The sequence below is a fragment of the Chiloscyllium punctatum genome, chromosome 1, assembly GCF_047496795.1.
Source record: "Chiloscyllium punctatum isolate Juve2018m chromosome 1, sChiPun1.3, whole genome shotgun sequence".
NCBI lineage: Eukaryota > Metazoa > Chordata > Chondrichthyes > Orectolobiformes > Hemiscylliidae > Chiloscyllium > Chiloscyllium punctatum.
This window is the reverse complement of record NC_092739.1, coordinates 131,809,904-131,832,530: the sequence shown is the minus strand read 5'-3', so window position 1 is coordinate 131,832,530 and position 22,627 is coordinate 131,809,904. Positions and strand designations below refer to the sequence as shown.

At 42.9% G+C, this 22,627-nt stretch overlaps 1 protein-coding gene across 2 annotated transcripts in view; it reads left to right on the top strand.

The window, feature by feature from the left end:
- Positions 1-22,627, top strand: part of dcc (DCC netrin 1 receptor) — a 1,336,447-nt gene that overhangs the window by 331,439 nt on the left and 982,381 nt on the right. For both annotated transcript variants that reach the window (XM_072574203.1, XM_072574193.1), the window contains exon 2: positions 16,067-16,387. In XM_072574203.1, the coding sequence (XP_072430304.1) occupies positions 16,067-16,387 (321 nt within the window). The remainder of the gene's footprint in view (positions 1-16,066; positions 16,388-22,627) is intronic.

Here is a 22,627-nt window from a genome sequence, read left to right as displayed (position 1 = left end):
TCTCTGATGTTACTGAAACATCAAAGTCTCAGAACCTGCAACAGCCATTCCTGTCCCTGTTCTATCCATGTCTCCAAAGTGCCTGCAACATCAAAGTTCCAGGGACAACTCTCGTTCAAAGTTCACCCACCTTATTCCGGATGATCCTGGCATTGAACACTTCAAGCCACCTTCCTACTTGCCAGTGAACTTTTGTGACCTTGAAACCTTATTTCTGACCTCACTCCTCTCAATTCCTAGACACTGGAACTACAATTTAGGTTCCCATCCCCCTGCTGAATTAGTTTAAACCCTCCCGAAGAGCATTAGCATATTTCACTCCCAGGTATCCCTCTGGTTCAGGTGTAGACCATCCTGTTTGTAGAAGCCCCTCCTACCACAGAATGAGCCCCAATTCTCCAGGTAACCGAAACCCACTCCTTTCTTCATTTTCTTCTTTTCTCTTCAGCCCTTTTACTTTTCTTCTTTTTTCTGTTGTCTTCGTCTTCTTTTTTTTGAAGTCTGGAGAGTGGCAATTCAAGGAGGAGGTCTCCAGTGACAGCAACAACAGGATGAACCAGATATGGCTTCACCCCATCCAGGGTCTCCTGCCAAGTATGGGGCTGATTTCCATGGCCCAGACACAGAGGCTGAGCTGAGGCTTGAAATCCGCAGCTTGGCCCAGATGCCTAAATGAAGAGAAGTGGCGGTCTTGGTATAGCATGGCTGTCTCCCGGTATGGCCATCTTGTCCTGGCCTGGAGGTCTCATCCCCATGTTGAAGTCCGTTTCATCTTTAGCTTCCAGATATTCCAGTGTTCTGGCAGGTGGTCTCATCCAGGAGTGGTGGTCTCAGCCTGGCATGGTGGCCTTCTGCAGTGGAGGCTTCCAGCCAGTATTCCAGCATCCCACCTGGAGGTCCTGTCTTGGAATAGCAGGGTGGCCCCGTCTACATCTTCTTTGTGTTCCAACATTCCTCAATTGGTTTTCCCCAAGCCCAGAAGCCGTTAACTGATCTGTAGTGAACTTAATTTTATTCTTTCTTATTATTATGTATGACTTCTGTCATTGATGTAGGTATCTTGGTGGGGTGACTTATAAAACTCTACATGGTATTTTTCATGTAAAAGTACATGTGGCAATAAATTTCTGTTCTATTCTATTCTACTGTACGTGAAGGCAGAAGGCATTTGCTATTTGTCACAAAAAGTGGTTTTCATGCAAAGTGGAAGCATGTGGTGTATACATGGATAGAAGATTGGCTTGCTGGCAGAAAACAGAGAGTATGCATAAATAGTTTTTTATTGATTGACTGGACAAATAGTTCCACAGGGTCCATGTTAGGGTTCAACATCTTACAGTTTATATCCCGGACTTAGATAAGAAGGTTGAAGGTCTGTTAGCTATATTTGCAGATGACACAAAGATGGATAGGATAGTGTGCTGTGAAGATGACATAAGAAAGGTCCAGACAGATATGGATAGATCGAGTCTATAGGCAAAATTCCAACAGATGAAGTATAATGTGAGAAAATGAGAAATTGTTCACTTTGCAGGAAGAATAAAAAGCAGAGTATTATCTAAATGGAGAATGACTGCAGAATTCAGGGGCGGAGAGGGATTGAGTTATTCTTGTGCATGAGTCAGATGAGGTTGATACGCAGTTACAGAAAGTAATCTAGAAGGCTAGTGGGACGTGAGACAAATGAAACATGAGCATAAGGGTGTTATGCTTCAGTTATACAAGACATTGGTGAGGCCATTGCTGGCAAATTGTGTACAATTTGGGGCTTGTTATTTAATGTCTTATTATTTGTAATGTAACTGCTTGGGGGTGTGGTTTATATTTGCTTTATGCGATTGATACGTGGAATGCATGAGTTGCCATGTAAGGATAGGTTGGACAGGCTTGGCTTGTTTCCACTGGAGTTTAGAAGAGGGAGAAATTACTTGACTGAACTATATCAGATCTTGAATCATCTTGATAAGATGGATGTGGAAAGGATATTTCCTCTTGTTGATGAATTCAGAGCTATGGAGAATTGTTCTAAAATTAGGAGTCACCCTTTTCGGACAAAGATGAGTTGAAATGGTTTGTCCCAGTGGATTATGTGACTTTGGAACTCTCTGCCTGAGAAACCATTGGGTGTAGAATCATAGAGACCCCACCATGTGGAAAGAGGCCATCCAACCCAATGAGTCCATACCGATCCTCCGAACAGCATTCCATCTAGACCCATCCCCCTTCCCCTTCCCTATCCCTGTAACCCTGCATTTCCTATGGCTAATGTACCTAACCTACACATTCCTTAACATTATGGGTAATTTAGCATGGCCAGTCGACCCAACCTGCACATCCTTGGACTGTGGGAGGAAACTGGAGCACCTGGGGCAAACCCACGCAGACACAAGGAGGATGAGCATGCTCCACACAGACAGTTTGCCTGGGTATTGAACCCGGGTCCCTAGCTATGTGAGACAGCAGTGCTAACCACTGAGCCTCTAAATAATTTTCATTAAATAATTTTCAGGCCGAGATGGATATGTTCATGTTAGGCAAGGGAATTAAAGACTACAGGGGTTAGATGGGATTTTGGAATTCAAAACACAAACGAATGATCTTATTGACTGGCGGAACAGGCTCAAGGAGATTAATGGCCTGCTTCTGCTTCCAATTCATATGTTCCCTTCAAGCCACACACAGTCCTGACTTTGAATTATATCTTGAAATATTATTTAGTGTGGCTAGGCCAAAAATCTTAGGACTCTCTTCCTAACAGCACTGTTGGTGTAACGTCATCGTATAAACTACACTGGTTCATAGATAGATTCTTGATCAGTCAGGGAATCGAGGGTTAAGAGGAAAGGGCAGGAAAGTGAATGTGAGGTGTGTTATACCAGCCATGATCGTATTGAACAGTGGAGCAAGCCATTTCTTATGGTCATATGATCTAAGGCAGTATACCTTTGCCTTCTCTCCCACCTTTAAACCAGTCTGGTTAAAAAATGTTCCCATCTGCCTCCACACACCAACCTTACTATGGCGTATGACTGAATAATATCATAGAATCTACATTTCCCCTGACTAATGCACCTAACCTACCCATCCCTGAACACTATGGGCAATTTAGCACAGCCAATTCACCTAACCTGCACATCTTTGGATTGTGGGAGGAAACCCATGCATACACAGGCAGAATATGCAAATTCCACACAGACAGTCACCTGAAGCTAGAATCGAACCTGGGTCCCTTGTGCTGTGAGGCAGCAGAGCTAACCAGTGAGCCACCATGTCACAAATAAGTTAATTGTCTATTAATAAGCCTTCGAAAATGACAAGCAGGTTGATGAACTTGCCACCTGCCTGTTTAGCAATTTAGGTTGGTGTGGTCAGTCAGATGATTGACTAGCCATCCCTCAAATTTTATGTGACTTCCCAAAAAACGTGCCTATTGAGGAGTGGCAAAATCCAACCCTATGTTTGAATCTTCTTGCGATCAATCTGAGTGTCTCCTTGGAAGTTTTGATGTAATTTTCCGTCCGCAAGTTTATGTAAATTATTTGGATGCCTGGACCCTTCCACTCCCTTGTTTGTCTATTTCTTAGGTTTTACAACTTGGTTATATGTTCCTCTACCATTCTTACATTAATAGCTCAAATTGTCCCATTCTATATCAACCAGCTGCTGCATAATCTCTGGTACACAGATTCAGAATCATAATTTCATACACCATGGGAAGTGACCCTTCAGTTCAACTCGTCTATGTCAACCAGGTTTCTTTGATGAATCCTTGTGATTGTCTTGCATTGAGGTTTCTCCTGTCCAAATTGTGGTTCTAAAGAGTCGTACCTAACACAAAAAACTATGATACAAGTATTGTTGCTATTTTTAGTTTTATTTGCATCCATCTGATTTCTAAGTTCCATTTTTCTTGTTAGTTGTTTAGTTGGAGTGTGGTAGGAAGGGAAGACTGTGGAGTGGTAGGGTTTGTTTCGTAAACTAATTTGTTTTGTTCTGTGGCCTCACTCTCAAAACCCATTAGCTGGAAATTGCAACACTCCATAAGCTATGGTGACAAACCTTGTCCAGGAGATGTGAAGACTTAAAGATTAATCTTCAGGCCACTGCTCAGGAAAAAAAAAGTAACAAGGGCATTAAATATGTGATTCTTTCATCTTTAAATATTTTTGCAGATTTACTTATAAAATTATTTGAAATGGAGATAAACGTAATAATGTGGGTAATGCACTATGACATCTCTGCGATAAGAAACATCAGAGTCGTCAGTTTTAGAAGCGACTTTTTATCAACTTAGTATATTTCGTCTTCAAAGCCTTATATGTTGATCCCAGCTACTGCATCAAAACCAGCTGTGGTACACAAACCCATCGAGTTATACAGTACGGAAACAGACCCTTAAGTCCAACTCGTCCATGCCAACCAGGTTTTCCAAACTAAACTAGTCCCTTTTGTCTGCACTTTGCCTCTAAACATTTCCTATTCGTTTACCTGTCCAAATGTCTTTTTAATGATGAGATTGGACCCACCTCTACCCCATCCTCTGGCAGCTCATTCCATATACACACCGCCATCTGTGTGAAAAAGTTGCCTCTCAGGTCCCTTTAAAATCTTTCCCCTCTCACCTTAAAATTATGCCCACTAGTTTTGAACTGTCCACCATAGGGAAAAGGCCTTCACTATTCACCATGTCATAGAGTCATAAAGATGTACAGCATGGAAACAGACCCTTCAGTCCAACTCGTCCATGCAGACCAGATATCCCAACCCAATCTCCTCCCACCTGCCAGCACCCAGTCCATATCCCTCCAAATCCTTCCTATTCATATACCCATCAAGATGCCTTTTAAGTGTTGCAATCGTACTAGCCTCCACCACCTCCTCTGACAGCTCATTCCAATCACTATAAGGTCACCCCTCAGCCTCTATGTTCCAGGGAGAAAAGTTCCAGCCTATCTAGTCTTTCCTTATAGCTCAATCAAACCCTCCAGTTCTGATAACATCCTTGTAAATCTTTTCTGCATATTTTCCAATTTAATAGTATCCTTGTACAGCAGTGCGACCAGAACTGTACACAGTACCCCAAAAGTGGCCTCACCAATATTTCGTACCGCTGGTAGATAACATCTCAACTCAGGGATGTGTGGGTTAGGTGCTTTAGTCAGGGAAAATGTAGAGTTCTAAGGTAGGGGAATGGGTCTGAGTGTTCGGAGGGTCGGTGTGGATTTCTTGGGCCTAATGGCCTGTTTCCACACTGTAGGGATGCTATGATTCTATGCTCAGTGCTTCAACCAATGAAGGCAAGCATGCCAAACGCCTTCTTCACCACCCTGTCTACTTGTGATGTCACTTTTAAGAAAGTATATAACTTGAACTCCTAGGTCTCTCTGTTTGATAACACTCCCCGGGGCCCTACCATTAACAGTCTATGTCCTGCACTTGTTTGTCTTACCAGAATGCAACACCTTTTATTTATCTAAATTAAATTCCATCTGCCACTCCTTGCATGTAAATCCTATCTATCAGAATTACCTCCAATACCTTACCCATCACGGACATCAGACTCACCCATCTATAGTTTGCAGGCTTCTCCTTGCTGCCTTTCTGAAATAAAAGCACATAACCAGTGTATGACAAAGCTGCATACTCTCCTCATTTCCATTCCTCTTGGTTATTGATTTCATTGTGAAGTTAACAGATCTGGATTGGACAGATGTCATTGTATTGCTGGTCAAAGAAATGTGGGTGCTCCATGACATGCCCACCAATCTTGAGAGTAGCAGTGCCAAGGCTTGCCTTATGAGGAGGGGTTGAGCAGTTTAAGCCTTTTTAAGCAGTTTAAGCAGTTTTAGATCGGGTTTAGATCTAAAATGCTGAAGGGGGTTGACAAAATAGATGTCGAGCAGATGTTTCCCCTCCTGAGACAATCTAGACTGAGAAGTCACTGTTGTAGGGTAAGGGGTGGCAGTTTAAAGCAGAGATGGGGAGAAGTTTCTTCTCTCAAAGGTTCTCGAATTTGTGGAATTCACTACCCCAAAATGCAGTGGCTGGTGGGACACTGAACAGATTTAAGACCAATGTTAGATCATTTTTAATTGGTACCTGGTTAAAGGGTTACGGGGAATGGGCAGGAAACTGGATTTGAGGTTGAGAGGAGACCATGGTCGTATTGAATGGTGGAGCAAGCTCGTGGGGCTGAGTCCTAGTTCTTATCTTCTTATTCGCAGTCTTGCAATGACCTCACTTAAATTGGGAAGAGCCAGAGAAGAGGGAAGGAAGGGCAATGGATGAGGGACTTTTGTCATGTGGAGGGACTGAGTGACTTGAATTGTTCTCCCGAGAGCAAGCAGATAGGCTTCACAGGATATGCTATTGACAAATTAAGAAAGGAGAAACTATTTCAAACAGCAGCAAGGTCAGTAACTAGTAAACAGATTTAAATTAATTGGCAAAAGAGCTCAAGGCAATTCAAAGACATGTTTTACACAGCAAATTGTTACAACCTGGAATGCAATGTCTAAAAGTGCAGTGAGACTGAACTCAGTAACCTTCAGAAAATAATTTGAAGGGGAAGACATTACAGGGCTATTGGGACAATGCTGAGAAGTGAGACTAACTTGTTAACATTTAAAAAGAGTTGACACAAGCATGATGGGCTGAAGAGCTCATTCTGTGACATATCGTCTTATAAAACATTTCACTTTTCAATTAAAAGTTCCATAATTGATTTTTCCTGTTCTTTTCTTTAAGTCCTCATGCTTGCTGTGCTTCACATCTTGTCCTGGAAGGCTAGGCTGCAACCCATTTAGTTGCTAATGCTGCTTTTTATCTTGTTGTGAGGAAGTGACTTACTCTATGATCTCCATTTATCACTCCCTTGGAAGGCAATCTTCTTCATTTACTTTCTTGGTTCTTACTTGCCAATATCTATGAAAGGAATGAAGAGAGCAGGAAGATAATTTATTTTTGACTTCAAACCTTGTTCATTGCTTATTATTTATTCTTCATTCATTCCCTGAGAAAAAGAACATTTGCAAATTGGTCTGTGCAGACAGTGCCATAGCAACAAAGGGGTTCGAATGCAGAAAAAGAACAAATTGGTTGCTGATGATATCCTCTTGAAAAGTCAAAAGGTGTGGATTGCTTCCAAGCAAATTTCTGATGTGTGAACTTTTATCACAAACCAAAAGTATTATTGCTTGCTTCTTTACTTTGGATTGGGTGTGTAAATTTTAGAAGCACTCATTCATTTTGGTCAGTTTATCAACAAGATGTCATCTGATTCAATTTATTTCTTTTAACCTCGTTCCACCTGCCCATAGTTTCTATAAAATGTGCTGATACATATTGTTAACAACCTACTGGATTTAGTCAAAGTTTCCTGATGCCGGTGCTGGTATATGACAGGCACTGTTGTTGTGGAAGAGCAACATAGAAGTGACATATGTGTGCTAATTCAGCTTTTCAGCATTTTCCAGCATGGTGAATTTATAACAGAAGTGACAAATCATGAATAGAAATTGTTAATAGATATTCGGCTTTTCAGCAGCTAACACAATGCTGGAAATAAGATGATGTTCCATTGCAAAAAAGTAACTCATGTGAGCGACTCTTTGGCCTTGCAATGCAGCCATTTTGAATCCCTTTCATCAGCATCAGGAGAGAAGTTTCATGCCAATATATGCAAGTGATCAACATCTGATCTAATGCAATGAGGGGAAGGTTGGCTTCCAAGAGATCAATTGAGTTAGGGGATTCTCTAGTCAGAGGTACAGACAGACGTTTCTGTGGCCAGCAGAGAAAAAGCAGAATGGTGTGCTGTTTCCCTGGTACCAGGATCAAGGATGTCTCAGAGAGGGTGCGGAATGTTCTCACGGGGAAGAGGGGCCAGCAAGAGGTCATTGTCCACGTTGGAACCAACGATATAGGAAGGGAAAAGATTGAGATTCTGAAGGGAGTTAGGCAGGAATTTAAAAAGGAGGCCCTCAAGGGTAGTAATATCTGGATTACTCCCAGTGCTAAGAGCTAGTGAGGGCAGGAATAGGAGGATAGAGCAGATGAATGCATGGCTGAGGAGCTTGTGTATGGGAGAAGGATTCACATTTTTGGATCATTGGAATCTCTTTTGGGGTAGAAGTGACCTGTATAAGAAGAACAGATTGCACCTAAATTGGAAGGGGACTAATATACTGGCAAGGAAATTTGCTAGAACTGCTTGGGAGGATTTAAACTAGTAAGGTGGGGGGGTGGGACTCAGGGAGATAGTGAGGAAAGAGATCGATCTGAGATGGTTACAGCTGAGAACAGAAGTGAGTCAAACAGTCAGGGCAGGCAGGGACAAGGTAGGACTAATAAATTAAACTGCATTTATTTCAATGCAAGGGGCTAACAGGGAAGGCAGATGAACTCAGGGCATGGTTAGGAACATTGGACTGGGATATTATAGCAATTATGGAAACATGGCTCAGGGATGGGCAGGACTGGCAGCTTAATGTTCCATGATACCAATGCTACAGAAAGGATAGAAAGGGAGGCAAGAGAGGAGGGGGAGTAGCATTTTTGATAAGGGATAGCATTATAGCTGTGCTGAGGGAAGATATTCCCAGAAATACATCCAAGGAAGTTATTTGGGTGGAACTGCGAAATAAGAAAGGGATGATCACCTTATTGGGATTGTATTACAGACCCTGTGATAGTCAGAGGGAAATTGAGAAACAAACTTGGAAGGAGATCTCAGCTATCTGTAAGAATAATAGGGTAGTTATGGTCGGGGATTTTAACTTTCCAAACATCGACTGGGACTGTCATAGTGTTAAAGGTTTAGGTGGAGAGGAATTTCTTAAGTGTGTACAAGACAATTTTCTGATTCAGTATGTGGATGTACCTACTAGAGAGGGTGCAAAACTTGACCGACTCTTGGGAAATTAGGTAGGGCAGGTGACTGAGGTGTCAGTGGGGGAGCACCTTGGGACCAGCGACCATGATTCTATTTGTTTTAAAATAGTGATGGAAAAGGATAGACCAGATCTAAAAGTTGAAGTTCTAAATTGGAGAAAGGCCAATTTTGACGGTATTAGGCAAGAACTTTCAAAAGCTGATTGGAGGCAGATATTCGCAGGTAAAGGGACAGTTGGAAAATGGGAAGCCTTCAGAAATGAGATAACAAGAATCCAGTGAAAGTATATTCCTGTCAGGGTGATAGGGAAGGCTGGTAGTTATAGGGAATGCTGGATGACGAAAGAAATTGAGGGTTTGGTTAAGAAGAAGAAGGAAGCATATGTTAGTTATAGACAGGATAGATCGAGTGAATCCTTAGAAGAGGATAAAGAAAGTAGGAATATACTTAAGAGGGAAATCAGGAGGGCAAAACAGGGACTGAGATACCTTTGGCAAATAGAATTAAGGAGAATCCAAAGGGTTTTTACAAAAATATTAAGGACAAAAGGATAACTAGGTAGAGAATAGAGCCCTTCAAAGATCAGCAAGGCAGCCTTTGCGTGGAGCCACAGAAAATGGAGGAGATACTAAATGAGTATTTTGCATCAGTATTTACTGTGGAAAAGGATATGGAAGATATAGACTGTAGGGAAATAGATGGTGACATCTTGCAAAATGTCCAGATTACAGAGGAGGAAGTGCTGGATGTCTTGAAACGGTTAAAGGTGGATAAATCCCCAGGACCTGATCAGGTGTATGTGAGAACTCTGTGGGAAGCTAGAGAAGTGATTGCTGTGATTCTTGCTGAGATATTTGTATCATCGATAGTCACAGGTGAGGAGCCGGAAGACTGGAGGTTGGCAAACGTGGTGCCACTGTTTAAGAAGGGTGGTAAAGATAAGCCAGGGAACTATAGACCAGTGAGCCTGACCTCAGTGGTGGGCAGGTTGTTGGAGGGAATCCTGAGGGACAGGATGTACATGTATTTGGAAAGGCAAGGACTGATTAGGGATAGTCAACATGGCTTTGTGCATGGGAAATCATGTCTCACAAACTTGATTGAGTTTTTTGAAGAAGTAACAAAGAAGATTGATGAGGGCAGAGCAGTAGATGTGATCTATATGGACTTCAGTAAGGCGTTCAACAAGGTTCCCCATGGGAGACTGATTAACAAGGTTAGATCTCATGGAATACAGGGAGAACTAGCCATTTGGATACAGAACTGGCTCAAAGGTAGAAGACAGAGGGTGGTGGTGGAGGGTTGTTTTTCAGACTGGAGGCCTGTGACCAGTGGAGTGCCACAAGGACCGGTGCTGGGTCCTCTACTTTTTGTCATTTACATAAATGATTTGGATGACACCAAAATTGGAGGCGTAGTGGACAGCGAAGAGGGTTACCTCAGATTACAACAGGATCTGGACCAGATGGGCCAATGGGCTGAGAAGTGGCAGATGGAGTTTAATTCAGATAAATGTGAGGTGCTGCATTTTGGGAAAGCAAATCTCAGCAGGACTTATATACTTAATGGTAAGGTCCTAGGGTGTGTTGCTGAACAAAGAGACCTTGGAGTGCAGGTTCATAGCTCCTTCAAAGTGGAGTTGCAGGTAGATAGGATAGTGAAGAAGGCGTTTGGTATGCTTTCCTTTATTGGTCAGAATATTGAGTACAGGAGTTGGGAGGTCATGTTGTGGCTGTACAGGACATTGGTTAGGCCACTGTTGGAATATTGCATGCAATTCTGGTCTCCTTCCTATCGGAAAGATGTTGTGAAACTTGAAAGGGTTCAGAAAAGATTTACAAGGATGTTGCCAGGGTTGGAGGATCTGAGCTACAGGGTGAGGCTGAACAGACTGGGGCAGTTTTCCCTGGAACGTTGGAGACTGAGGGGTGATCTTATAGAGGTTTACAAAATTATGAGGGGCATGGATAGGATAAATAGATAAAGTCTTTTCCCTGGGGTCGGGGAGTCCAGAACTAGAGGGCATAGGTTTAGGGTGAGAGGGGAAAGATATAAAAGAGACCTAAAGGGCAAGCTTTTCACGCAGAGGGTGGTACGTGTATGGAATGAGCTGCCAGAGGATGTGGTGGAGGCTGGTGCAATTGCAACATTTAAGAGGCATTTGGATGGGTATATTAATAGGAAAAGGTTTGGAGGGATATGGGCCGGGTGCTGGCAGGTGGGACTAGATTGGGTTGGGATATCTGGTCAGCATGGACGGGTTGGACCGAAGGGTCTGTTTCCATGCTGTACATCTCTATGACTCTATGACTCTTTGATCCTTGAATGTACTGAGCATACTGGATCCACTGAGACTCAGAAGTCACACCAGTCACAGATTTTGAACAATCACTGTGTTCGACAGTAGTCACAGATTCATGAACTATTGTATGCTGCATCAGCCACTACAGTGGGACTAGCGTATAATAACATGAACCCAGATTCAGTACTCTCAGGGTGAACCGATCATGCAGAAATAGATATATCTCAGAAGGTTTCTGTTGACAAATCTGAGGTCCTTCACCACAGTTATGTAGTTCGTTCAATGCAAACTAATGGAGTTCTGGTCAAACAGCCAAAAATGCCAGGTATATAAAAGTGAAAAGTATTAGGACAAGACACCAACTGCAATATTAGCTTGCATTTTGTGGATCTTTTAAGTTAATAAAACACTCTCAAAATGGCTATCAAAAGAAATTGACACCAACAAATAAATAAATATTCGAGTAAAAGTAGTCTGAAAGAGAATCTTAAAGGTTGTGAAGGCAAGCTCGTAAGGCAGAGACATTTAGAGAGGGAATTCCAGAGTTTAGGACCTTTCCAGCTGAAAGTTCAGGTGTCCTTACCAAAGCAGAAAAGTTGTAAATGTACAAGAAGCTAGAGTTGAAGAAATGTAGAGATCCTGGAGAGCTGTAAGAATTGAGGAAATCACAGGGATAGAGTGGGAGTAAGATTGCAGGTTAGGAAGGTGGTGCTGAGTTCGAGGGTTGCACCACCTTCCTAACCTGCAATCTTCTTCCTGACCTCTCCGCCCCCACCCCCATTCCGGCCTATCACCCTCACCTTAACCTCCTTCCACCTATTGCATTTCCAACACCCCTCCCCCAAGTCCCTCCTCCCTACCTTTTATCTTAGCCTGCTTGGCACACTTTCCTCATTTCTGAAGAAGGGCTCATCCCCGAAACATCGATTCTCCTGTTCCTTGGATGCTGCCTGACCTGCTGCGCTTTTCCAGCAACACATTTTCAGCCCTGATCTCCAGCATCTGCAGTCCTCACTTTCTCCTCCTTGATCAGTCTGTCTTGAACACAAACTCACAGATGTGGACATAAAACCACATGACAAAAAGGTTTTTGGGGTTATGTTTTTAAGTTAAGGTAAACTGAACATGTCATGTCACCTATTCTGAAGTATGGAAGACTTGATTTTAGAGATTAAAGGGACCCAGATTGTTTTACTTGGAAGATGATGCAAGCATTTTGCACTTGGAAACAATGACAGCAGCCTGTATGCTAACAGTGGATGGACTATGAGTTTCCAAAATACCAAGCAAATATTGAGGCTATCAGGCCACAAACAGTTGTGCTTTAGATTCTCCATTTAATTCCATGATCGAATAAAGCAGAGGTCTAAAGAATGACTAAATAGTATATCTATCTGGATGTAAGGCCCAAAGAATGCACATGACTATAGTGATGAGCTTTGAGATGAGCAGGGTAGGTTATAGACATACCTAAAATTCAATTGAATATCACAGAAAGTTAATCTGCCAGGGTCTGGGAGTGAAAGAACAGTCAAGAGCTGTAAGTCTGTACGGTTCACTGCACTAGAACACAGCTGGGAGCTTGCACTTGAATTGGAAAGACAAAGTTTGTCAAGTTAAAAATATTGCTGGAAAATTTTGTCTAGCTTTGGGTAGATGGAGAAGTTCCAATAAAACTCACACTGATGTGGACTTAAAGATTCCCAGTCTGGAAAAGGAAAGGGTTTGAAGTAAACTGTTAGGAGCTAAGGAAAAATTTGGAGTCGTTCTTGGAGGATCAAATGCCTACCTGAAGAGCAGTTGGGCAAATACACAATAGAGTGTTTGTTTTAAGCAGTTCAAAGTTCTGTTCTCCAGTCAGATTAAAATATGAGCTGCTTGTTTAATCACCAGTGCTTTTAGTCTGTTTGCTATAGTAATGTCTTTTTGTGAGAGTTATATCGTCTGTTTAGCTATTAACTATAAGTTTGAATTCCTTTTTTAACTGATTGGTCTCTACAGGGATTGTAACAGTATTGTTCAGTAAGAGGTAATGACTAGCTACAGATGTGGCACCTTTGTAGCCGCATGAATTAATTACAATAGACAATAGACAATAGGTGCAGGAGTAGGCCATTCTGCCCTTTGAGCCTGCACCACCATTCAATATGATCATGGCTGATCATCCTCAATCAGTATCCTGTTCCTGCCTTATCTCCATAACCTAGGAGAAAGTGAGGACTGCAAATGCTGGAGATCAAAGCTGAAAAATGTGTTGCTGGAAAAGCGCAGCAGGTCAGGCAGCATCCAAGGAGCAGGAGAATCGACGTTTTGGGCATGAGCCCTTCTTCAGGAAGATTCCTGAAGAAGTGCTTATGCCAGAAACATCGATTCTCCTGCTCCTTGGATGCTGCCTGACCTGCTGTGCTTTTCCAGCAACACATTTTTCAGCTCTTATCTCCATAACCCTTGATTCCACTATCCTTGAGAGCTCTATCCAACTCTTTCTTAAATGAATCCAGAGATTGGGCCCCCACTGCCTTCTGGAGCAGAGCATTCCACACACCCACCACTCTCTGGGTGAAGAAGTTTCTCCTCATCTCTGTCCTAAATGGCCTACCCCTTATTTTTAAGCTGTGTCCTCTGGTTCGGGACTTACCCATCAGCGGAAACATGTTTTCTGCCTCCAGAGTGTCCAATCCTTTAATAATCTTATAAATCTCAAACAGATTCCCTCTCAGTCTTCTCAACTCAAGGGCATACAAGCCCAGTCGCTCCAATCTTTCAACATAAGATAGTCCCGCCATTCCAGACATTGACCTCGTGAACGTACGCTGCACTCCCTCAATAGCCAGAATGTCTTTCCTCAAATTTGGAGACCAGTCCTGCACACAATATTCCAGGTGCAGTCTCAGAGCTGCAGAAGAACCTCTTTGCTTCTATACTCCATCCCTCTTGTTATGAAGGCCAGCATGTTATTAGCTTTCTTCACTACCTGCTGTACCTGCATGCTTGCCTTCATTGACTGGTGTACAAGAATACCCAGATCTCTTTGTACTGCCCCTTTACCTAACTTGACTCCATTTAGGTAGTAATCTGCCTTCTTGTTCTTGCCACCAAAGTGGATAACCATACATTTATCTACATTAAACTGCATCTGCCATGCATCTGTTCACTCACCTAGCCTGTCCAGGTCACCCTGTAATCATCTAACATCCTCCTCACATTTCACCCTGCCACCCAGCTTTGTATCATCAGCAAATTTGCTAATGTTACTATTAATACCATCTTCTGTATCATTAATATATATTATAAAAAGCTGCGGTCCCAGCACTGATCCCTGTGGTACCCCACTGGTCACCGCCTGCCATTCTGAAAGGGAGCCGTTTATCACTACTCTTTGTTTCCTGTCAGCCAACCAATTTTCAATCCAAGTCAGTACTTTTCCCCCAATACCATGTGCCCCAATTTTGCTCACTAACCTCCTATGTGGGACTTTATCAAAGGCTTTCTGAAAGTCCAGGTACACTACATCCACTGGATCTCCTTTGTCCATCCTCATAGTTACATCCTCAAAAAATTCTAGAAGAGGAATTCCTTATAAAGGATGCCTTAGAAATGACAGAGGTCATGGGCACATTTAATTAGCTACTACTCAGCAGCCAAAGAATTATAGTCTTTCTCTTTGAGAAAAGTTTGGATTTTTGCCCAGCAGCTACAAGCAAAATTTTGACATCAACACAGTAATTGCTCAGAGCATTAGCCTGTATGATGAAAGTCACCAGACCTGACCCCACTTTCCATCCAGAAAGTGGTTGGATGCTGCTTGCCATTGGCCATCCCATGGCTAACTGAAGCTGTTTGTCTGTTGGCCATGCTTTTTCCTGTAGGTCTGGACAGATATTCTGATTGATCATGTTGACTGATCCTATTTCTGTACAATGCCATTGTTGGTGATATGGTTCTAAGGCCCAGGGTCTTCAAAAGTGGAATACTGTGAAAGATGGAAAGTTGAAGTCAAGATAAAATACCAGGCCATGGAGCATTTGTGGAGGAACAAATAGTGCAAACATTTCATATTATCAGCTTTCATTAGAACTTGAGGGTCACATGCCTATTTTCTCTTTCACCTGCACTACATGCAACTTTAGCAGATAACCTTGACCCCCATTGTCCAGAAGGTTTTCTGGATACGTGCTCAGATGTAAAGGTTCCAGAAAAAGCTTCAAGAAAGGGCAACTTTTTTGCGCAGAGGGCGGTGCGTGTATGAAATGAGTTGCCAGTGGAAGTGATGGAGGCTGGTACAATTACAGCATTTCGAAGGAGTCTGGAATGGTATATGAATATGAAGGGTTTAGAGGGATATGGGCCAAGTGCTGGCAAATGGGAGTGGATTCGGTTAGGATATCTGGTCGGCATGGACAAGTTGGACCGAAGGGTCTGTTTCCATGCTGTACATCTCTATGACTATGACTATAATCAAGATGCAGTAAATCAGGGCAGTAAAGTTTAAACTATAAAAGCTATTGCATATTCTGCTTTTAATATTACTATAATACCAACAAACATGAACAGATATAAAGCACCAACAAATGCCACCTTAATATGATTATCAATACCATGTGCCAATGATGATATCTGTTATTTATGTATTATTTTACTATTCAAAAGCACAATAAGTTATATCTGGATTCCCATTTAACCACATCCAGCTAGTGGCTGAAATATTGCATAGATTGCACTAGATGACAGCACTCCTGCAATCATCAGTCAACATCAATGGAAATAATATTGAGACACACAGAATAATTTCCAACTTAATTTATAACAGTGTTGTTCAAACAAGTACACATTTCCATTTTTAACCCAAGCTTTATTTGTTTCCATTTTAGGTTCCCAAATCCGAAGATTCATATCATTGCGATTTGTTTCTGAGCCTTCGGACACTGTAACTGTGCGGAGCGGATCTTTTCTACTGAACTGCTCGGCCACAGCAGACCAGGGCCCAGTGACTATTGGCTGGAGAAAAGACGGAGCCTTCTTAAACCTGGCCATGGATGAAAGAAGGCAGCTGATGCCTGATGGATCCTTAATGGTACAGAATGTGATCCACTCGAAACACCACCGACCTGACGAAGGATTGTACCAATGTGAAGCCTCAGTAGAGGGGGCTGGAATGATAGTCAGCAGAACAGCTCGACTGACTGTGGCAGGTAAGCAAGCAAGGCTAAGCCTGGCAATAAGACAGATTCTATTGAAACTAATTCCCTTGTTTTGTCCTTTTCTACACTGTTTTCTGCCAATATTATCATTTTAATTTATACCTAAGTCTGTGTAGCACAAATTTCTTGCCAGCACAACTCGCATAAGACAAAAAGCCCAACCTATTGACTTACTGTCAATGGAACTCTGAAGTAATGAATATTGCAGTCCCATCCTCTCTGCTGCTGTTCTCTCCTGGGAGTGCTGACTCATGATAAACTAAGGTTCCATGAGCGTTGACAGTCGTCTGGTGCTTTGCCAAGCTGGGCCTTTGCTGAGTCTGTGAGCTGTGCGGGTGAAGTGTCAACGCATGTTATTTGACTGAAAGGCATATCAAAGCCAGACCTGATCCTGCCCTTGTCTGATGCTCACATTCCAGCAGAATCGCCAAGCATCAATCAGGAAGCTCATTTTTTCCCTCCCTAGCCAGAGTACCCTGAACTGGAGCAATCCCATCATGCTGCTCTGACTATGATTGACGACCACTTTGCACATACGAGATGAAACCATGAACTTGCACTGCACCTGGGAGAGAAAATACCTAATGCACTATTGCCTGGGTGGTTGTAATTGCTTCTCTGATGTAAGGCTCAGCAAATATTCCAAGTAATCTTTTATGACAAGCATTGATCAATAGATTATTTGCATAAGTAAAGATGCCAGCTCAGAGAAATATCTCATTTATGGCAATATAATATCCAGCACAAAAAGTAAAAATGACAAAAAGATGCACCATCATCCCAAAATAGAATAATTCTCCAACATTTCTATAGTTTTCAGTGACCTGGCAGATATCATACTGTAGCAAGTAAACATGCAACAGTTTTTCATCTGCACAGAAGTGGACAATAGAATCTAATAAACACTGAATAAAATCAGGTTAAATAGGTCTTAGTCGATGGATAATGACAGTACTTTGTACTAAATAAGAATGATTACGTTGCATTTTCACATGGTCTGTTTTGATCTTATATTGTCATGTAAAAAGTGAGTTTTAAAAGCTTTGGTGTGCTCTTGTGTTGATGTTCTGGCATATTACCATTTTACTGCTGTCTTTTCTGAGATGGAGAGACAGTTAAACACTACTACAATTAAAAAGAAAGAAGACCATATTGAAAAATAACAAGCTTTAGGAGGATCTGCTGGTAGGATTTAATGAAGGGTCAGGCTGCTGTGGAGGATAGACATTGGTGGAGACCATTTGGGCTGAATGGTCTGTTTCCATGCTGTAATTATGATGTAATTTCATGTAATGATGGGCTGAGTTTTTATAGAACATGGAACATAGATCAGTACAGCACAGAATAGGCCCTTCAGCCCGGGATGTTGTGCCGACCATTGTTCCTCATGTATGCACCCTCAAATTTCTGTGACCATATGCATGTCCAGGAGTCTCTTAAATGTCCCCAATGACCTTGCTTCCACAACTGCTGCTGGCAACGCATTCTGTGTAAAGAACCCACCTCTGACATTCCCTCTATACTTTCCTCCAACCAGCTTAAAACTATGACCCCTCGTGTTAGCCATTTCTGCCCTAGGAAATAGTCTCTGGCTATCGACTCTATCTATGCCTCTCATTATCTTGTACACCTCAATTAGGTCCCCTCTCTTCCTCCTTTTCTCCAATGAAAAAAGTCCGAGCTCAGTCAACCTCACTTCATAAGATAAGCCCTACAGTCCAGGCAGCATCCTGGTAAGCCTCCTCTGAACCCTCTCCAAAGCATCCACATCTTTCCTATAATAGGGCGACCAGAACTGGACGCAGTATTCCAAGTGCGGTCTAACCAAAGTTTTATAGAGCTGCAACAAGATCTCACGACTCTTAAACTCAATCCCCCTGTTAATGAAAGCCAAAACACCATATGCTTTCTTAATAACCCTGTCCACTTGGGTGGCCATTTTAAGAGATCTATGTACCTGCACACCAAGATCCCTCTGTTCCTCCACACTGCCAAGAATCCTATCCTTAATCCTGTACTCAGCTTTCAAATTCGACCTTCCAAAATGCATCACCTCGCATTTATCCAGGTTGAACTCCATCTGCCACCTCTCAGCCCATCTCTGCATCCTGTCAATGTCCTGCTGCAGCCTACAACAGCCCTCTATACTGTCAACGTCACCTCCAACCTTTGTGTCGTCTGCAAACTTGCTGACCCATCCTTCAATACCCTCATCCAAGTCATTAATAAAAATTTCAAAGAGTAGAGGCCCAAGGACAAAGCCCTGTGGAACACCACTCACCACTGACTTCCAGGCAGAATATTTTCCTTCTACTACCACTCGCTGTTTTCTGTTGACCAGCCAATTCTGTACCCAGATAGCTGAGTTCCCCTGTATCCCATTCCTCCTGACCTTCTGAATAAGCCTACCATGGGGAACCTTATCAAATGCCTTGCTGAAGTCCATATACACCACATCCACAGCTCGACCCTCATCAACTTTTCTAGTCACATCCTTAAAGAACTCGATAAATTCATGACCTGCCCCTCACAAAGCCACGTTGACTGTATTTAATCAAGCCATGCTCTTCCAGACGGTCATAAATCCTATCCCTCAGAATCCTTTCTAACACCTTGCAGATGACAGACGTGAGACTTACTGGTCTGTAATTGCCGGGGATTTCCCTATTTCCTTTCTTGAAGAGAGGAATTACATTTGCCTCTCTCCAGTCCTCAGTTACGACTCCAGTGGAGAGCGAGGATGCAAAGATCTTCGCAAGTGGCAAAGCAATTGCATTTCTCGTTTCCCAAAGCAGCTGAGGACAAATCTGGTCTGGGCCTGGCGACTTGTCAATCTTAATGTTTAACAAAATTTTCAGCACATCAGCTTCCTCTATCTCTATCCATTCCAGCATGCACACCTGCTCTTCAAAGGTTTTATTCACTACAAAGTTTGTTTCTTTCGTAAAGACTGAAGCAAAAAACTCATTTAGGGCCTCCCCTACCTCCTCAGACTCCACACACAAGTTTCCTATGCTATCCCTGATCGGCCCTACTGTTTCTTTGACCATTCTCTTATTCCTCACATAAGTGTAAAATGCCTTTGTCTTCTCCCTAATCCGTTCTCCCAAGCCTTTCTCGTGCCCCCTCCTGGCTCTCCTCAGACCATTTTTAAGCTCCTTCCTCACCTCCTGTAATCTTCTAGATCTGAGCTTGACCCTAACTTCCTCCACCTTATGTAAGCTACCTTCTTCCTTTTGACGAGAAGCTCCACTGCTCTCGTCATCCAAGGTTCCTTTATCTTACCCCTTCTTAAAAATGTGTTGCTGGAAAAGCACAGCAGGTCAGGCAGCATCAAAGGAACAGGAGAATCGACGTTTTGGGCATAAGCCCTTCTTCAGGAATCTGCCCGAAATGTCGATTCTCCTGCTTCTTTGATGCTGCCTGACCTGCTGCGCTTTTCCAACAACACATTTTTAAGCTCTGATCTCCAGCATCTGCGGTCCTCACTTCCTCTTACCCCTTCTTACCTGTCTCAGAGGGACATATTTATTCATCACTCGCAACAACTGTTCCTTAAACAGTCTCCACATGTCTATAGTGCCTTTACCATGGAACAATTGCTCCCAATCCATGCTTCCTAATCATGTCTAATCGCATCATAGTTTCCTCTTCCCCAATTAAATATCCTCCCATTTTGCCTAATCCTCTCCTTCTCCATAGCTACGTAGAATGATTGTTGTTTGGTCCCATTCGGGGGTGGAAAATGGTTGGGAACAATTCAGTGGCACCCAAAGCAGTATATTGCTGGTGGTGTCCCATTCCCAAATGAACACTGAGGCCCACCTCCAGGAGCTGCTGGGACAATCCGCAGTTCAGCAGCCTCATGAGTATTACTGAGATATATCATTGGTCATTGCTGAGGCTGCAGATACAAGGCAGAGGCAGCTTCAATGATGGGGATTCCTGGAAGAGAGTTAAGGCTGGACAGGCATCTCTAGCAGCCACGTTCTGGTAAGAGGGCAAAGGTGGCGCATGCACTGTGGCTGTTATGATGGCCTTTGGCATTAGACCCCCCCCCCCCCTTCTGTGGGTTTTAAGAGTGCTCATTAAAAGGTCCACACCCCAGACCATGCTGGGCAGTTTCCAGGTTTCACCGGGTGGTCTCTGCAATAAAGTGGCAACTCTCACCCTGCCCAGTTTTAGACAAAAGAGCCCATGATGTGATGCTTGGCTCAGCCATTCACAGGCATCTGAACCATAAACATTCCTGTTGCTGGCAATCATGTTCCGATGGGAAGAGGCCAGTCTCTGCCCCTGACAGCTTTCTCCATCATTTCACCCTCTCTCTTGTTTTCCAAACAGTGGCGAAAATTCAACCCAGTGACTGAGAAATGCTACATCATGAAAGTGAGCAGATAGTGATAATAATATTTTTGTTAAATTGGGAAGAGTGGGGAAAAGGCATTCTGAGCAGTTGATTCACATTTACAAATTGAATTACAGTCACTCCATGTCTTAGAATGATTCTTTTTCACACCCTTGCACAATCTCTTCCAGAGGGACAACCCAAAGGCTGGTCCCTCTCCCTTTTCCTGCTCAGTATGTTTCTTCCTCTTGTGGCATTATTGACTGATAGCGCAGTCAGTTTACACGCATATCAGTGTACAGGTGGTTCTGCTTTTCATTAGTTTGGCCTCTTGGGTATTTTGAACCTAAATGATAGAGCAGGAAACAAGAGGACTTGAGTGGCACACTGGTTTTACACCTCAATTTCAAAGAGAGGTGAAATGAGCTGATGTGTAAAATCAGAGTTGCGCTAATTCTGTCAGTTCCCCAAACAGTGGAATAGGTTAAAACTGTCATTTAAACGTCAGCTTACAATTCATCATTTTCATCAGAGAAACTAGCTGTTGATCCTTTTGGACGAGATGAGGAACGGTGATGGGCCATCTCAGTCACCTTGTGTTATCTTGGCAATTGGAGGATGCAATAATGTTGGAATTAACTAATCAGGGTAATAAATCGTCTATTAACTAATCTACCCAGAAATGAAATGATGCAATTCCTGATGGTGAAGAACCTTTTGAAACTTTGGAAATTTCCTCACATTAATGATAGAATTAACTCCTGCTAACTACTCATTTACATTAACCCAAAATATTATTTTCTGCCTTGAAGCAGCTGTTTGTGGGAGTTTAGATAGAAAGGAAGTGTACTAGCAGCTAGGGCCAACAGAAACTAAAATGCCTGGAAATACACAGCAAGTCTGGAAAGGTCGGTGACGAGAGGATCAGAAATAATGCTTCAGATTGAGGGGCCAGAGGAAGCCTTTGACTCTCTGATTTCTGTGTCACACATGCAGATCCTTCTCTCCTTTCTCCTATGTCACTATAACTGGAGATCTCTGAGGAAACTGCGTTGCTTTCCTCTGTCCAGAGGTTGCAAAAATCCCATGAAGATCATCTAAATGTGAAGTGACACACTTTGATGCAAAAAAAACAGAAAGGAAGGGAATTGTTAAAATTGTGTATTTGGAATTGTGGATGTGCAAAGGGAACTGGGAGTCCTTGCACACCCAGACAATGACGAGTGCAGCAAACAAATTATGAAGGCAAATTGCCCTTCGTTCTAAGAGGGTTTATGTTCAGAATTAGGGATGCCTTACGAGAGTTATGCAGGACCTTGATGAGACTACATCTGTATGGAGTTTTGGTTTCCCCATCTAAGAAAGGCTACTGGGCGGCACGGAGGTACAGTGGTTAGCACTGCAGCCTCACAGCGCCAGAGACCTGGGTTCAATTCCCACTTCAGGCAACTGTCTGTGTGGAGTTTGCACATTCTCCCTGTGTCTGCATGGGTTTCCTCTGGGTGCTCTGGTTTCCTCCCACAGTCCAAAGATAATAGACAATAGGTGCAGGAGTAGGCCATTCTGCCCTTCGAGCCTGCACCACCATTCATTATAATCAAGGCTGATCATCCTCAATCAGTATCCTGCTCCTGCCTTATCTCCATAACCCTTGATTCCACTATCCTTGAGAGCTCTATCCAACTATTTCTTAAATGAATCCAGAGATTGGGCCCCACTGCCTTCTGGGGCAGAGCATTCCACACACCCACTACTCTCTGGGTGAAGAAGTTTCTCCTCATCTCTGTCCTAAATGGTCTACCCCTTATTTTTAAGCTGTGTCTTCTGGTTCAGGACTCACCCATCAGCGGAAACTTGTTTCCTGCCTCCAGAGTGTCCAATCC